The sequence below is a fragment of the Pristiophorus japonicus genome, chromosome 8, assembly GCF_044704955.1.
Source record: "Pristiophorus japonicus isolate sPriJap1 chromosome 8, sPriJap1.hap1, whole genome shotgun sequence".
NCBI classification, from domain to species: Eukaryota; Metazoa; Chordata; class Chondrichthyes; family Pristiophoridae; genus Pristiophorus; species Pristiophorus japonicus.
In genome coordinates this window covers 11,347,009-11,360,574 of record NC_091984.1, presented here as the reverse complement: position 1 = coordinate 11,360,574, position 13,566 = coordinate 11,347,009, and the positions used below count along the sequence as shown (strand labels likewise).

Below are 13,566 nucleotides of genomic sequence, written 5' to 3'. Positions count from 1 at the left end.
CCACCCTTTCCTTCAACCACCATCTGTCTGCCCCACCTGTGGCAGAGACTGTAGGTCCCGCATTGGACTGTACAGTCACCTGAGAACTTACTTTTGGAGTGGAAGCAAGCCATCCTTGACTCCGAGGGACTGCCTATGTTGACGATGAAGCACCTTGAGATGTTTTACTATGTTAAAGGTGGGTTGCTGTTGTTATTGTCGCTTGGTCCACTCACATATTCTGTTCGCTCACTCTGTAAGTCGTGGGTTGCTTCCATTGAGTCCACTACCCCTCCATGTTTCATGGCCAAACCTGATCAAATTCGACCAATAGGCATTGAGTTTCTGAATCTAAGGACTAAGGATTATAACCTCAGGTGGATTCCCTGCTCAGGTTCGGTCTGAATGATGTCATCGCAACATGCAAATGTAAAGAAGGGCCATGTTGGCTCTGAGTGTGTGTGTCCTTGCTGCCTGTTCAGGAGAGCAGGTTAAAATTGCAGACGCTGCGATCATGGCGGCTTTCGGGCAGGTGAGAGCCAGGTCGATTTTAACTGCCCAACTTTCTGCTGAGCGAGTCGGGTTAAAATCGCCCTGATATAAATTCGAAACAGAATATTGAGCCCTGGGGCACCCCACACAGAGCTACAGCATTTATCCATCCCCCTCCCCACCCTGACATTACTCCTATAACCAGTACCCATTGATTTAACCCTTTAGACAATTTCTCAACACCCAAGTTTTGCTGTGAATCTCCACAGCTTTGAGTTTAATTGGTCGACTTCCCTGTGGAACTGTATCAACTGACTTTTGGGAGTCTAAGCACACAATGTAGTGAGGTTTGCAGGTCAACTTGTGTTGTCTTTACCAAGGGGCAGTGAGAGGGAGGCCTGGGGCCCAGTGAGAGGCAGGCCAGGGGGGCAGTGAGAGGGAGGTCAGGTGGGGGGGGGGACAATGAGAGGGAGGCCTGGGGCCCAGTGAGAGGGAGGTCAGGTGGGTGGGACAGTGAGAGGGAGGCCTGGGGCCCAGTGAGAGGGAGGTCAGGTGGGTGGGACAGTGAGAGGGAGGCCTGGGGCCCAGTGAGAGGGAGGTCAGGTGGGTGGGACAGTGAGAGGGAGGCCTGGGGCCCAGTGAGAGGGAGGTCAGGTGGGTGGGACAGTGAGAGGGAGGCCTGGGGCCCAGTGAGAGGGAGGCCAGGGGGGAACAGTGAGAGGGAAGCCTGGGGGCCCAGTGAGAGGCAGGCTGGGTGGGGCAGTGAAAGGGAAGCCCAGGGGCCCAGTGAGAGGGAGGCCTGGGGCCCAGTAAGAGGGAGGCCTGGGGCCCAGTGAGAGGGAGGCCTGGGCCCAGTGAGAGCAAGGCCTGGGCCCAGTGAAAGCAAGGCCTGGGGGGCAGTGAGAGGAAGGCCGGGGGGGCAGTGAGAGGGAGGCCTGGGGGCCCTGTGAGAGTGAGGCCTGGGGGGGGGGCAGTGAGAGGGAGGCCGGGGAGGGAGGCAGTGAGAGGGAGGCCTGGGGGCAGTGAGAGGAAGGCCGGGGGGGCTGTGAGAGGAAGGCCACGGGGGCAGCGAGAGAGAGGCCTGGGGGCCCTGTGAGAGGGAGGCCGGGGGGGCAGTGAGAGGGAAGTCTGGGGGCCCAGTGAGAGACAGGCCTGGGGGCCCAGTGAGAGGGAGGCTTTGGGGGCCCAGTGAGAGTGAGGCCTGGGAGCCCAGTGAGAGGGAGGCCTGGGGGGCCAGTGAGAGGGAGGCCTGGAGGCCGAGTGAGAGCGAGACCAGGGGGCCCAATGAGAGTGAAGGCCAGGGCCCAGTGAGAGCAAGGCCTGGGGTGGGGTGGGGGGGGGGGTGCGGGCAGTGAGGGGGAGACCAGGGGTGGGCAGTGAGAGGGAGGCCTGGGGGCCCAGTGAGAGCGAGGCCTGGGGGCAGTGAGAGGGAGGCCTGGGGGCCCAGTGAGAGGGAGACCTGGGGGCTCAGTGAGAGGGAGGCCAGGGGCGGCAGTGAGAGGGAGGCCAAGGTAATGCGAAGTGTAAGGCTGAAGGACTTATAGGGAGTTCAGGACAAGTGACTGTTTTTTAAATGTTCTATTCCTCCAATACCCAATGGCCTTTCTCTATGGAAAATAGCGAGACATTGGAATGAAGCTCAGGGCGAGTGGGAGATGTTTTTGAGTGTTGAGTAGGGGGCGGTGGGTGCCTTAACCTAATGGGCAAAATTTGAGTTGGTCAGAGGCCAGTAAATCGGTCTGGCATGGTCATGAAATTCCGCAAAGAAAATAGTCTTTCCTATCAAAAGTCATGTTGGCTGCTATTTATGAGATTATTTCTGCACCTGATTCTTTTGATTCTCGATTCCTTCATTTTACACGGGACTGAAGGGCAAATGGGTCTGCAGTTGCTCATGTCTGTTTTGGACTGCATTGGACGGTTTCCAATATACTGCTACCTCTCCAGTGTCCGACGACTCCCTTGTGAGGATTACCAGTGTCTGGCTGGATAGTGGTCAGGGGACTGGGAACCCTGGCTGTTTGTTACCCATTCCAGGGTAGCAGGTGCTGAGGCCAACTGTCGCACCCCATATGATGCCCGAGCTGAAATCAGCTGGTACACAGGGAGCAATTTTAACCTAACTCGTTTGGCAGATTTACTCCCTTATCGGTAAAAAACGGGATAAGGTCCGACAAGCTGAATTTAAGGAGCTAGGAGTTAAATTAAAAAGTAGGACCTCAAAGGTAGTAATCTCTGGATTGCTACCAGTGCCACATGCTCGTCAGAGTAGGAATAGCAGGATAGCTAAGCTGAATACGTGGCTTGAGGAATGGTGCAAGAGGGAGGGATTCAAATTCCTGGGACATTGGAGCCGGTTCTGAGGAAGGTGGGACCAGTATAAACCGGACGGTCTGTATCTGGGCAGGACCGGAACTAATGTCCTAGGGGGAGTGTTTGCTAGTGCTGTTGGGGAGGGCTTAAACTAATATGGCAGGGGGATGGGAACCTATGCAGGGAGACAGAGGGAAGTAGAATGGGGGCAGAAGCAAAAGATAGAAAGAAGAAAAGTAAAAGTGGAGGGCAGAGAAACCCAAGGCAAACATCAAAAAGGGCCACATTACAGCAAAATTCTAAAGGGGCAAAGTGTGTTAAAAAGACAAGTCTGCAGGCTCTGTGCCTCATTGCGAGGAGTATTCGTAATAAGGTGGACGAATGAACTGCGCAGGCAGCTATTAACGAATATGATATACCTGTAATTGGCATTACGGAGACATGGCTCTAGGGTGACCAAGGCTGGGAACTCAACATCCAGGGGTATTCAACATTCAGAAAGGATAGACAGAAAGGAAAAGGAGGTGGGGTAGCGTTGCTGGTTAAAGAGGAAATTAACGCAATAGTAAAGAAGGATATTAGCTTGGATGATGTGGAATCGGTATGGGTAGAGCTGCGGAATACCAAAGGGCAGAAAACGCTAGTGGGAGTTATGTATAGACCACCAAATAATAGTAGTGAGGTTGGGGACAGCATCAAACAAGAAATTAGGGATGTGTGCAATAAAGGTACAGCAGTTACCATGGGTGACTTTAATCTACATATAAATTGAGCTAACCAAACTGGTAGCAATACAGTAGAGGAGGATTTCCTGGAGTGTATTAGGGATGGTTTTCCAGACCAATATGTTGAGGAACCAGCTAGGGGGCTGGCCATCCCAGACTGGGTGATGTGTAATGAGAAAGGATTAATTAGCAATCTTGTTGTGCGAGGCCCCTTGGGAAAGAGTGACCATAATATGGTAGAATTCTTTATTAAGATGGAGAGTGACACAGTTAATTCAGAGACTAGGGTCTTGAACTTAGGAAAAGGTAACTTCGATGGTATGAGACGTGATTTGGCTAGTATAGACTGGTGAATGATACTTAAAGGGTAGACGGTGGATACGCAATGGCAAACATTTAAAGATCACATGGATGAATTACAACAATTGCAGATCCTGGTCTGGAGTACAAATAAAACGGGAAGGTGGCTCAACCGTGGTTAACAAGGGAAATTAAGGATAGTGTTAAATCCAAGGAAGAGGGATGTAAATTGGCCAGAAAAAGCAGCAAACATGAAGACTGGGAGAAATTTAGAATTCAGCAGAGGAGAACAAAGGGTTTAATTAGGAGGGGGGAAATAGAGTATGAGAGGAAGCTTGCTGGGAACATAAAAACTGACTGCAAAAGCTTCTATAGATATGTGAAGAGAAAAAGATTAGTGAAGACAAACGTAGGTCCCTTGCAGTCAGAATCAGGTGAATTTATAATGGGGAACAAAGAAATGGCAGACCAATTGAACAAATACTTTGGTTCTGTCTTCACGAAGGAAGACACAAATAACCTTCCAGAAATACTAGGGGACAGAGGGTCTAGAGAGAAGGAGGAACTGAAGGAAATCCTTATTAGTCAGGAAATTGTGTTAGGGAAATTGATGGGATTGAAGGCCGATAAATCCCCAGGGCCTGATAGTCTGCATCCCAGAGTACTTAAGGAAGTGGCCCTAGAAATAGTGGATGCATTGGTGATCATTTTCTAACAGTCTATCGACTCTGGATCAGTTCCTATGGGCTAGAGGGTAGCTAATGTAACACCACTTTTTAAGAAAGGAGGGAGAGAGAAAACGGGGAATTATAGACCGGTTAGACTGACATCAGTGGTGGGGAAAATGTTGGAATCAATTATTAAAGATGAAATAACAGCGCATTTGGAAAGCAGTGACAGGATCGGTCCAAGTCAGCATGGATTTATGAAAGGGAAATCATGCTTGACAAATCTTCTAGAATTTTTTGAGGATGTAACTAGTAGAGTGGACAGGGGAGAACCAGTGGATGTGGTGTATTTGGACTTTCAAAAGGCTTTTGACAAGGTCCCACACAAGAGATTGGTGTGCAAAATTAAAGCACATGGTATTGTGGGTCATGTACTGACGTGGATAGAGAACTGGTTGGCAGACAGGAAGCAGAGAGTCGGGATAAACGGGTCCTTTTCAGAATGGCAGGCAGTGACTAGTGGGGTGCCGCAGAGCTCAGTGCTGGGACCCCAGCTATTTACCATATACATAAATGATTTCGATGAAGGAATTGAATGTAATATCTCCAAGTTTGCAGATGATACTATGCTGGGTGGCGGTGTGAGCAACGAGGAGGATGCTAAGAGACTGCAGGGTGACTTGAACAGGTTAGATGAGTGGGCAAATGCATGGCCGATACAATATAATGTGCATAAATGTGAGGTTATCCACTTTGGTGGCAAAAACACAAAGGCAGAATATTATCTGAATGGCAGCAGATTAGGAAAAGGGGAGGTGCAACATGAGCTGGGTTTCATGGTACATCAGTCATTGAAAGTTGGCATGCAGGTACAGCAGGCGATGAAGAAGGCAAATGACATGTTGACCTTCATAGCTAGGAGATTTGAGTATAGGAGCAGGGAAGTCTTACTGCAGTTGTACAGCGCCTTGGTGAGGCCTCACCTGGAATATTGTGTTCAATTTTGGTCTCCTAATCTGAGGAAGGACATTCTTGCTATTGAGGGAGTGCAGCGAAAGTTCACCAGACTGATTCCAGGGATGGCAGGACTGGCATATGAGGAGAGACTGGATCGACTGGGCCTGTATTCACTGAAGTTTAGAAGAGTGAGAAGGGAATCTCATAGAAACATAAAATACTGACGGGACTGGACAGGTTAGATGCAGGAAGAATGTTCCCAATGTTGGGGAAGTCCAGAACCAGGGGACACAGTCTAAGGATCAGGCCATTTCGGACCGAGATGAGGAGAAACTTTTCACTCAGGGAGTTGTTAACCTGTGGAATTCTCTACCACAGAGAGTTGTTGATGCCAGTTGGTTGGATATATTCAAGAGGGAGTTAGATATGGCCCTTACGGCTAAAGGGATCAAGGGGTATGGAGAGAAAGCAGGAAAGAGGTACTGATGTTATGATCAGCCATGATCTCATTGAATGGTGGTGCAGGCGCGCAGGGCCAAATGGCTTACTCCTGCACCTATTTTCTATGTTTCTATGATGGAAAGTAAAATACCAGTGTTACAGCCGATCCCGTCAGTTCCCAATGGCCGGGTTAGGCTAAAATAGACCCCGTAATCCTTCCTATAGAGATTTCTGTCTTTCGCATGAGCCTTTAAACCAAGTCTGCCCTCTCAGGTGGATGTAAAAGATCCCATGGCACTATCTCGAAGAAGAGCAGGGGCGTTCTCCTCGGTCTCCTGGCCAATATTTATCCCTCAGAAAACTCCTAAAACAGATGATCTGCTCATTATCACATTGCTGGTTGTGGGAGCTTGCTGTGTGAAAATTGGCTGCCGTGTTTCCTACATTACAACAGTGACTGCATTCAAAGTACTTCATTGGTTGTAAAGCACTTTGGGACATCCTGAGGTCGTGAAAGGCACGATATAAATGCAAGTCCTTTCTTTATTTGCCTTACTGATACTATCTCTTTTCACATGCCAAGAGGCTGCTGGATTTTGACAGAAAAACAGACTATGAGCCCCAAAACATTAGAAACATAGAAAAATAGAAAATAGGTGCAGGAGTAGGCCATTCGGCCCTTCGAGCCTGCACCGCCATTCAATAAGATCATTCCCTCATTGCTGCTTAAACATTTTTTGTATTTAAAAAAAAAGGAATTTTAATGTATTCGGTCATCTTAAAGCAATGGCCTTAACAATAGGCTTCTATTTTAGGCTGATTTTGAGATGTGTAAGTTTTTTTTAACCTGAAAGGGAATCATTTACAGGGCTATGGGGAAAGAGCAGGGGGAGTGGGACTAATTGGATAGCTCTTTCAAAGAGCCAGCACAGGCACAATGGGCAGAATGGCCACTTTGTGTACTGTATGATTCCAGGAATGTTGAACTCTGTTTAGTGTTTCACTCAGATTCAACTGAAAGCACATAAATGGTGCAAACTAGCACCCGTGCAATCTCACTTAGTACAATCTGGGATTGCTGGTATTCGCTGGGGTGAAATGAGTTTTGCTTTAAAAGGAAATGCTTTGGATCGTTTTATTCATTGTTGGATAATGTACAGTTCAAACTGCTTCAAAGTGTATCACCCTTCATCTTAATGCCCATATCTGTTTACTATTAAAAAACAAGTAACCCACTGCAGATGTCCCAGGAGAAGATATATGCACTTCCCACACTACAATCCTAAATTCCGTCAGATAAATCTGCTTCTCGCTGCAGGGGAAGTTTATTTTTAGGTAAACACACACCCTGGCAGCATGATTCTTTAAAGTGCCAATAATTATAAATTAAAACATCTGAGGCCAGATGAAATTAATTTGAGGTTTTAGGGCTCTGCTCTCAAACCTCCAATTAATGGATTTACTTTAATGATCTTTGAGGTTTAAAAGCCTGCAGTGTAATGCGATCTTAGGAGTAAAGTGCCCCATGTCAAGATGCGGGTTGTGTTTTGTGCTATGGAGTTTTAAAGCCTGGTGGTGCCGGCGATGTGGCTCAAGTTGGCTTCTTCTCTGTTCCCATTCCATCCCAGCCCAAAAGTGGATAGGGGCAAGGCAATCGTTAAAGCGTCTGTGTAGCATGGGTCCATCCTTGTGCTGCTTGTAAACGGGAACCAGGGCTCTTCAAGTAGGCTGAAGACTGATTAAAAACTAGACTTCGTTGTTGCAGGTTACAATCTTCCCTATTACCGCACTCTCTCCAAGGCTTTCACATACTTCCTATTCCTACATTACAGGAAACATTGCAGGAGGGCGACGGCAGTGAAGAGGGTGACTGGATTGAACGTCACCATAACCCAGGTCACTGATTGGAGCGCGGGGCAGGGTGCAGGAGCGGCGAGTGATCGTGGAGCGATATGATCGGGGCCCAGGAGAGGTGTGAGTTCGGGGCCCAGCAGAGGCGAGGGCCCAGGGGCAGCACGGGCCCAGCCCACATTACGATATGTGCGCGCACTGGGTCCGTGCAGCAGAGCTGGTCTCCAGTCGTCTTGGTTAATCTTTGCCACTGGACCAAGACCTAGCTCTGTCAAGCCCGTGTGGTGGCTGGTGTGCAACGGCCACCCCACGTTAAAAAAATCCACCCACTGGCATCTTCCGCCCTTCAACATGTAGTTTGGGATCTGGAATATCGGGTCCCTCATTGAAACACCTGTGAACTCATCCCTTTTTGGTGTGGAAACAAGTCATCCTCGATAAGCAGGACACCCTAAGTTGTTTTATACGGGTTCATCATAATTTCCACATTTTGTAATCTATGGGGGGGCGGAAATTGCCCTCCATACCATTTGGGGCAGATAATTTGAATTATTCGAATTATCACTGGCCAGTGGGGGTCAGAGGGAAGGGCTGGAAAATTCAGCTCTTTGACTCTGACACCGCCTCCCAGCACTTTGGGCCGCTGTTTGTAGGGGTGGGATTGGTTCGGGAGCAGGGCGGGATGCTGCGAGGCCAACGGGGAGCCCACTGGGCCACCAGAGAGGGGTTCGGCCGAGCCAGCGGGCCCGGCAGCTAAGAAGGGGTGGCAGGCTGCCTGTTGGTGGCCACCGAAGCAGGGGCCACCATTGTCGGTCGACAATTAATACAAAATGGCGGCCGCGGCAGGGCCCAGCCACTGGCAGCTGCCCGCCGCGCAAAGCTGCTGGGGGCGCCGACAGGCAGCGCAGCGCTCTCCTGCGGAGCAATGTCGTCCGTGGGGCAGAAAAGGGGTCCCCGCCGGTCAGTGGGAGGTCGACGCACGGCCAACAACAGTTCAGAGCGCCAGGCAGGGCGGAAACATGGGGCACGGTGGAAACCCATACCCGCCACCCCCGGCCCACGGGCAAATGCGGATGAGCCTTAATGCCCAGTTACCTAACGGGCCTTAAAGAAAGGGGCAATTTCCATCCCTATATCGCTATTTATGAAGCCTAGGATCCCATAAGCCTTTTTAACTGCTTTATCAACCTATCCTGCCACCTTCAACGATTTATACACAAAGCCCAGGTCTCTCTGTTCGTGCACCCCCTTAAGGATTGCACCATTTCGTTTATATGTCCTCTCCTCATTCTTTCCACCAAAATGCATCATTTCACACTTTTCTGCCTCATCTCAGTCTTTAATTTACTTATCCCTCACCTTGAGACCCTCCACCTACCCACCTTGGTCCCGTATCCCTCAGCCACTACACTGGAGTCAGGACTGCTACTGGGCCAGGCGTTTACCCACCAATAAAGTTGGAGCCAGTCACAAGATCCCGTGTCGTAATGAACAGCAACGGCACATGGACAGCAGAGCAAATGCGGTGGTTTGTAATCGTGGGCAGTGAGATGGAAGGCAGATGTCCAAAGCTAGACTTCAAAGCACTTGACCATGACGTTTTTTCCTGGATTTGATCCAGCTGAGTCCAAATATTTCATCCTGGCAGAAAACATTCCACCCAGTTATTCAATCATATTTCCCTATGGCCGGGAAGATCGTCCGCGTGCACTGGCTGTGTCACCACCTAAACGAGCAGACGTCGCATAGTATTGCACGTTGTAATGCAAGGTCAGGTCCGCCAACATAAATATATGTCGGGCACGCTGGGAGTGCAGCCAGTTTGTGGAGGAGCAATTTCGAGAGCTGGCAGCGTGAGGCGGAAGCAGGAAAGGTCCCGTGGGAAAGAATTGTCACGTTGAGTCCCAAGGTTGACAGAGGATGTAGGCAAGGTCATCCTGTTTACAAGGCCGCGTCTACCCAGGTAAACAAGCGCTGAGTGACCACGGCCCGCACACCTTCTCGCCTGGTGATATGAGCCCCTGGCATTGGGTTGCCAACCCTCCAGGATTGACCTGGAGTCTCCAGGAATTAAAGATTAATCTTCAGGACACTGCTGTGAGTGACCCAGGAGAAACGTTATTAGGGGCATTAAAAAAAAATCAGTTTTATCGTTTTCTTTGAACACTGCCATTTACTAGTTATAAAAATATTGAAGATGAGTAACAAAAAGTTGGCTTGACGAACAGTCAAGAAGCAGCCAATCGGGTAAAGGAGAGGCTTGTTTGCTTTCCAAGTTTTAAAAATTTGTTCCTGGGATGTGTGCGTCGCTGTTTGGCCAGCATTTATTATCCATCCCTAGTCGCCCTTGAGAAGGTGGTGGTGAGCCGCCTCCTTGAACTGCTGCAGTCCTTGTGGTGAATGCACTCCCACAGTGCTGTTATGGGAGGCGTTCCAGGATTTTGACCCAGCGACAATGCAGGAACGACGATATACTTCCATGTCAAGATGGTGTGTGACTTGGAGGGGAAGTTGGAGGTGGTGGTGTTCCCATACACCTGCTGCCCTTGTTCTTCTAGATGGTAGGGATCGCGGGTTTGGGAGAAGCTGTTGAAGAAGCCTTGCCGAGTTGTTGCAATGCATCCTGTAGATGCGACACACTGCAGCCACGGTGTGCCAGTGCGAGGAAAGGCGGGGCACCGCGATGATAGACTTGTCAGGTGACCAATAGCAGGAGAGGGGTGGTTGAAGGTGGGAGGATCATGTGACGCTCCCTCTAGGAATACGTCCAACCACAGTTGGCAGACCTATTCTGGGATCATAGTGCAATTTTTTTAGTCTATTTTTAACCACTACCATTACTGGATGGCCAAAGGCTGAAACTAGCTCTTTTAGGGTAGTAATGTCAATCGCTAGTGTTTGAATATGCTTCAAGAGCTTGCACTGAAAACCTCCGTGTGCTACTTTTATCGCAGGTGTTAACTCGTTTATTCTAAACAGGTTCGAGCCTGTGTAAAAATAGAATGAGTCACCCGCCAATCGTACATGGACTTGGCCAATCTGAACTTCGACCCTTTGGTTCAAAACCGGATGGGTGGCCAATGCTCATTTGCGTTACCTACCCTGAATTGGAGAAACAGTTCCAAAGCCCTTGCCCGTGGCTCCAGAGCAAGCGGTTAAAAACCCGATTGAAGATGCGGTACAATCGTAGACTTTCCACATCGTGTACCTTCCATGCTCGCTGAACGATGGAGCGAATGTTGGTCCTCACAATGTCCAGCACCTGAAAGGTAATTCAGAAACACACACAGAGAACACAAACAGATTAATACTGAGCAGCCACGGTGAAGGGGCCAGGTATTTGGGGACATTTCCGAGAGGGGGTTCGATAAATTCAAAATTCTTTATTTCTCGATATTCACTTCATCCCCTTGCACTGCTGCCATTCCGACTCAGTGCTGTGATCCTTCAGTCTACGAGGCAGCTGTGATGGTGGGTTGCGGGGGGTGGGGGGCAGGGGGGAGCTTCTGAGTTATGAACTTTAAGGTGTTGTCAATGCCATTCCATATTCAGAACAGATTTGGTGGAGGCGGGGGTAGGGCTGGGAAGGAATGAACAGGCCTCCCACAGGCTGAGGTCATGCTTCAGCTAAACTAAGTTCCAGTAACCAGCGTCACATGGTGAGAGTGCAAGTTGGCATGCAAGGGCCAATGTTATCAGTGCGCACGCTCAACATTAGGTCTCGCCTGCCGGGAGCGCGAGATTTTGGAATTCTCAACCGTGTATTCAAATCGCTTCTCCCTAACTCTGTAACCTCATCCAACCCTCCGAGATATCTGCATTCCTCCAACTGTTGCACCTGCCCCACCATCATCATCATAGGCGGTCCCTCGAAACGAGGATGACTTGCTTCCACGCCAAAAAAAAGGATGAGTTCACAGGTGTTTCGAATGAAGAACCCGAACAATATCCTCAAGGGTGGAAGATGGCTGTGCGTGGATTTTTTTTAAAGTGTGGTGGCCGTTGCACACCAGCCACCACATGGGCTTGACAGAGCTCGGTCTTGGTCCAGTGGCAAGGGTTAACCAAGACGACTGGAGACCAGCTCTGCTGCACGGACCTAGTGCGCACACATAATCGCAGTGTGAGCTGGGCCCGTGCTGCCCCTGGGCCCCTGGCCCCAAACTCACGCCTCCCCTGGGCCACGATCTCTTCCCTCCACAGTCTCTCGCCGCTCCTGCTACATCTGCCCACGCTCCAATCACCGACTTGGACCTTGCTGACATCACTCTTCGCTGCACATCCCCCCTCCACCCCCCCCCCCCCCACAATTTGCATCGCCCACCATTGGCGGCCATGCCTTCAGCTGCCTAGGTCTCAAGCTCTTTGCAATAACGCTCCTGTGAAGTGCCTTGGGACGTTTTACTACGTTGAAGGCACTACCTAAATGCAAGTTGGTGTTGTTGTAGTAGGAAAATTACAGTGCAGTCCCTTAAGCTTTCCATCAGTGGACAGAAAATTGAGTGTCTGTGATTTTCCAATGGGTGCTCCCAGCAGACAGGGCTCTGGGCTGGGAACCCACAATCATGACATCGGCGCTATAGTGGAGTTTTGTTTCTCCCTCTTTGTAAGACATGAAATCAACTGATGTATTTAGGTTTGACCACTTTTATTCAATAACCAGACTGGATATTTTTTTTAAAAGACTGGTCTACTATACTATAAATAGTGCTGTCTTTCGAATGAGGCCCCGTCTGCCCTCTCATGTGGACATAAAAGATCCCATCGCACTATTTTGAAGAAGAGCAAGTGAGTTCTCCCTGGTCAATATTTATCCCTCAATCAACATCAATTAAAAAAATACAGATTAACTGGTCATTATCGGGTCGCTGTTTGTGGGATCTTGCTGTACGCAAAATGGCTGCCGCAGTTCCAACATTACAACAGTAACAATAGCGGCAGCACGTGTCTACCAGAACCAGGGGGTCACAGTCTAAGGATAAGGGGTAAGCCATTTAGGACCGAGATGAGGAGAAACTTCTTCACCCAGAGAGTGGTGAACCTGTGGAATTCTCTACCACAGAAAGTTGTTGAGGCCAGTTCACTAAATATATTCAAAAAGGAGTTAGATGAAGTCCTTACTACTAGGGGGATCAAGGGGTATGGCGAGAAAGCAGGAATGGGGGGTACTGAAGTTGCATGTTCAGCCATGAACTCATTGAATGGCGGTGCAGGCTAGAAGGGCCGAATGGCCTACTCCTGCACCTATTTTCTATGTTTCTATGTTTCTGCGTTGGTGAGCTGGGTAAAGGGTCAGAAACAATAAAGAAACAGTAAGGGGGTTAGAACCAAGAGCTGAGACATTGCTGCAGAGGCAGGACATTGTGTAAAAACAAAATGGGAGAGAGCAGAAATAGAGAAAGGAAACAGTAGAGCAAGTTAGGAGACTGTGTGCTTAGCTCCAGTGAATGGAGCATTGAGCAAAGGGGTCAGACAAATTTAGCAACAAAGAGACAGTGAGGTGGATAAAGGAGCAAAATGATCAAGGTGGGAGTGCGAGTGCTGGAAAATGGAATGAATTCCATTGGAAGCACTCAGTCTCCCAAATATAGCATCGTTAGATGTGGAGTAAAGCTCCCTCTATTCTGCTCCAACAATCAGCCTCATCTCCAACCTCAGAAAATGAGGTTCTGGCCAAGATTGCGAGCTGTGTATTTTCCATCCTGTCAGCTCCCTGACTGAAATGACACATTCGAGCTGAACTAGAGACAGCAGGCTGGGTTGAGACTGCCCAAGTCCTTTCACACAGGACGGTGGGCAGAGGGAGCTCTCTTCACACCAGTATGAGCTGGATCTGAATG

At 49.3% G+C, this 13,566-nt stretch overlaps 1 protein-coding gene across 1 annotated transcript in view; it reads right to left on the bottom strand.

Moving 5' to 3' along the window:
- The window catches only part of ttll7 (tubulin tyrosine ligase-like family, member 7), a 283,178-nt gene that overhangs the window by 28,208 nt on the left and 241,404 nt on the right, over nt 1-13,566 (bottom strand). The window contains 1 exon segment of the mRNA XM_070886446.1: nt 10,828-10,988. Within this exon segment, the coding sequence (XP_070742547.1) occupies nt 10,828-10,988 (161 nt within the window).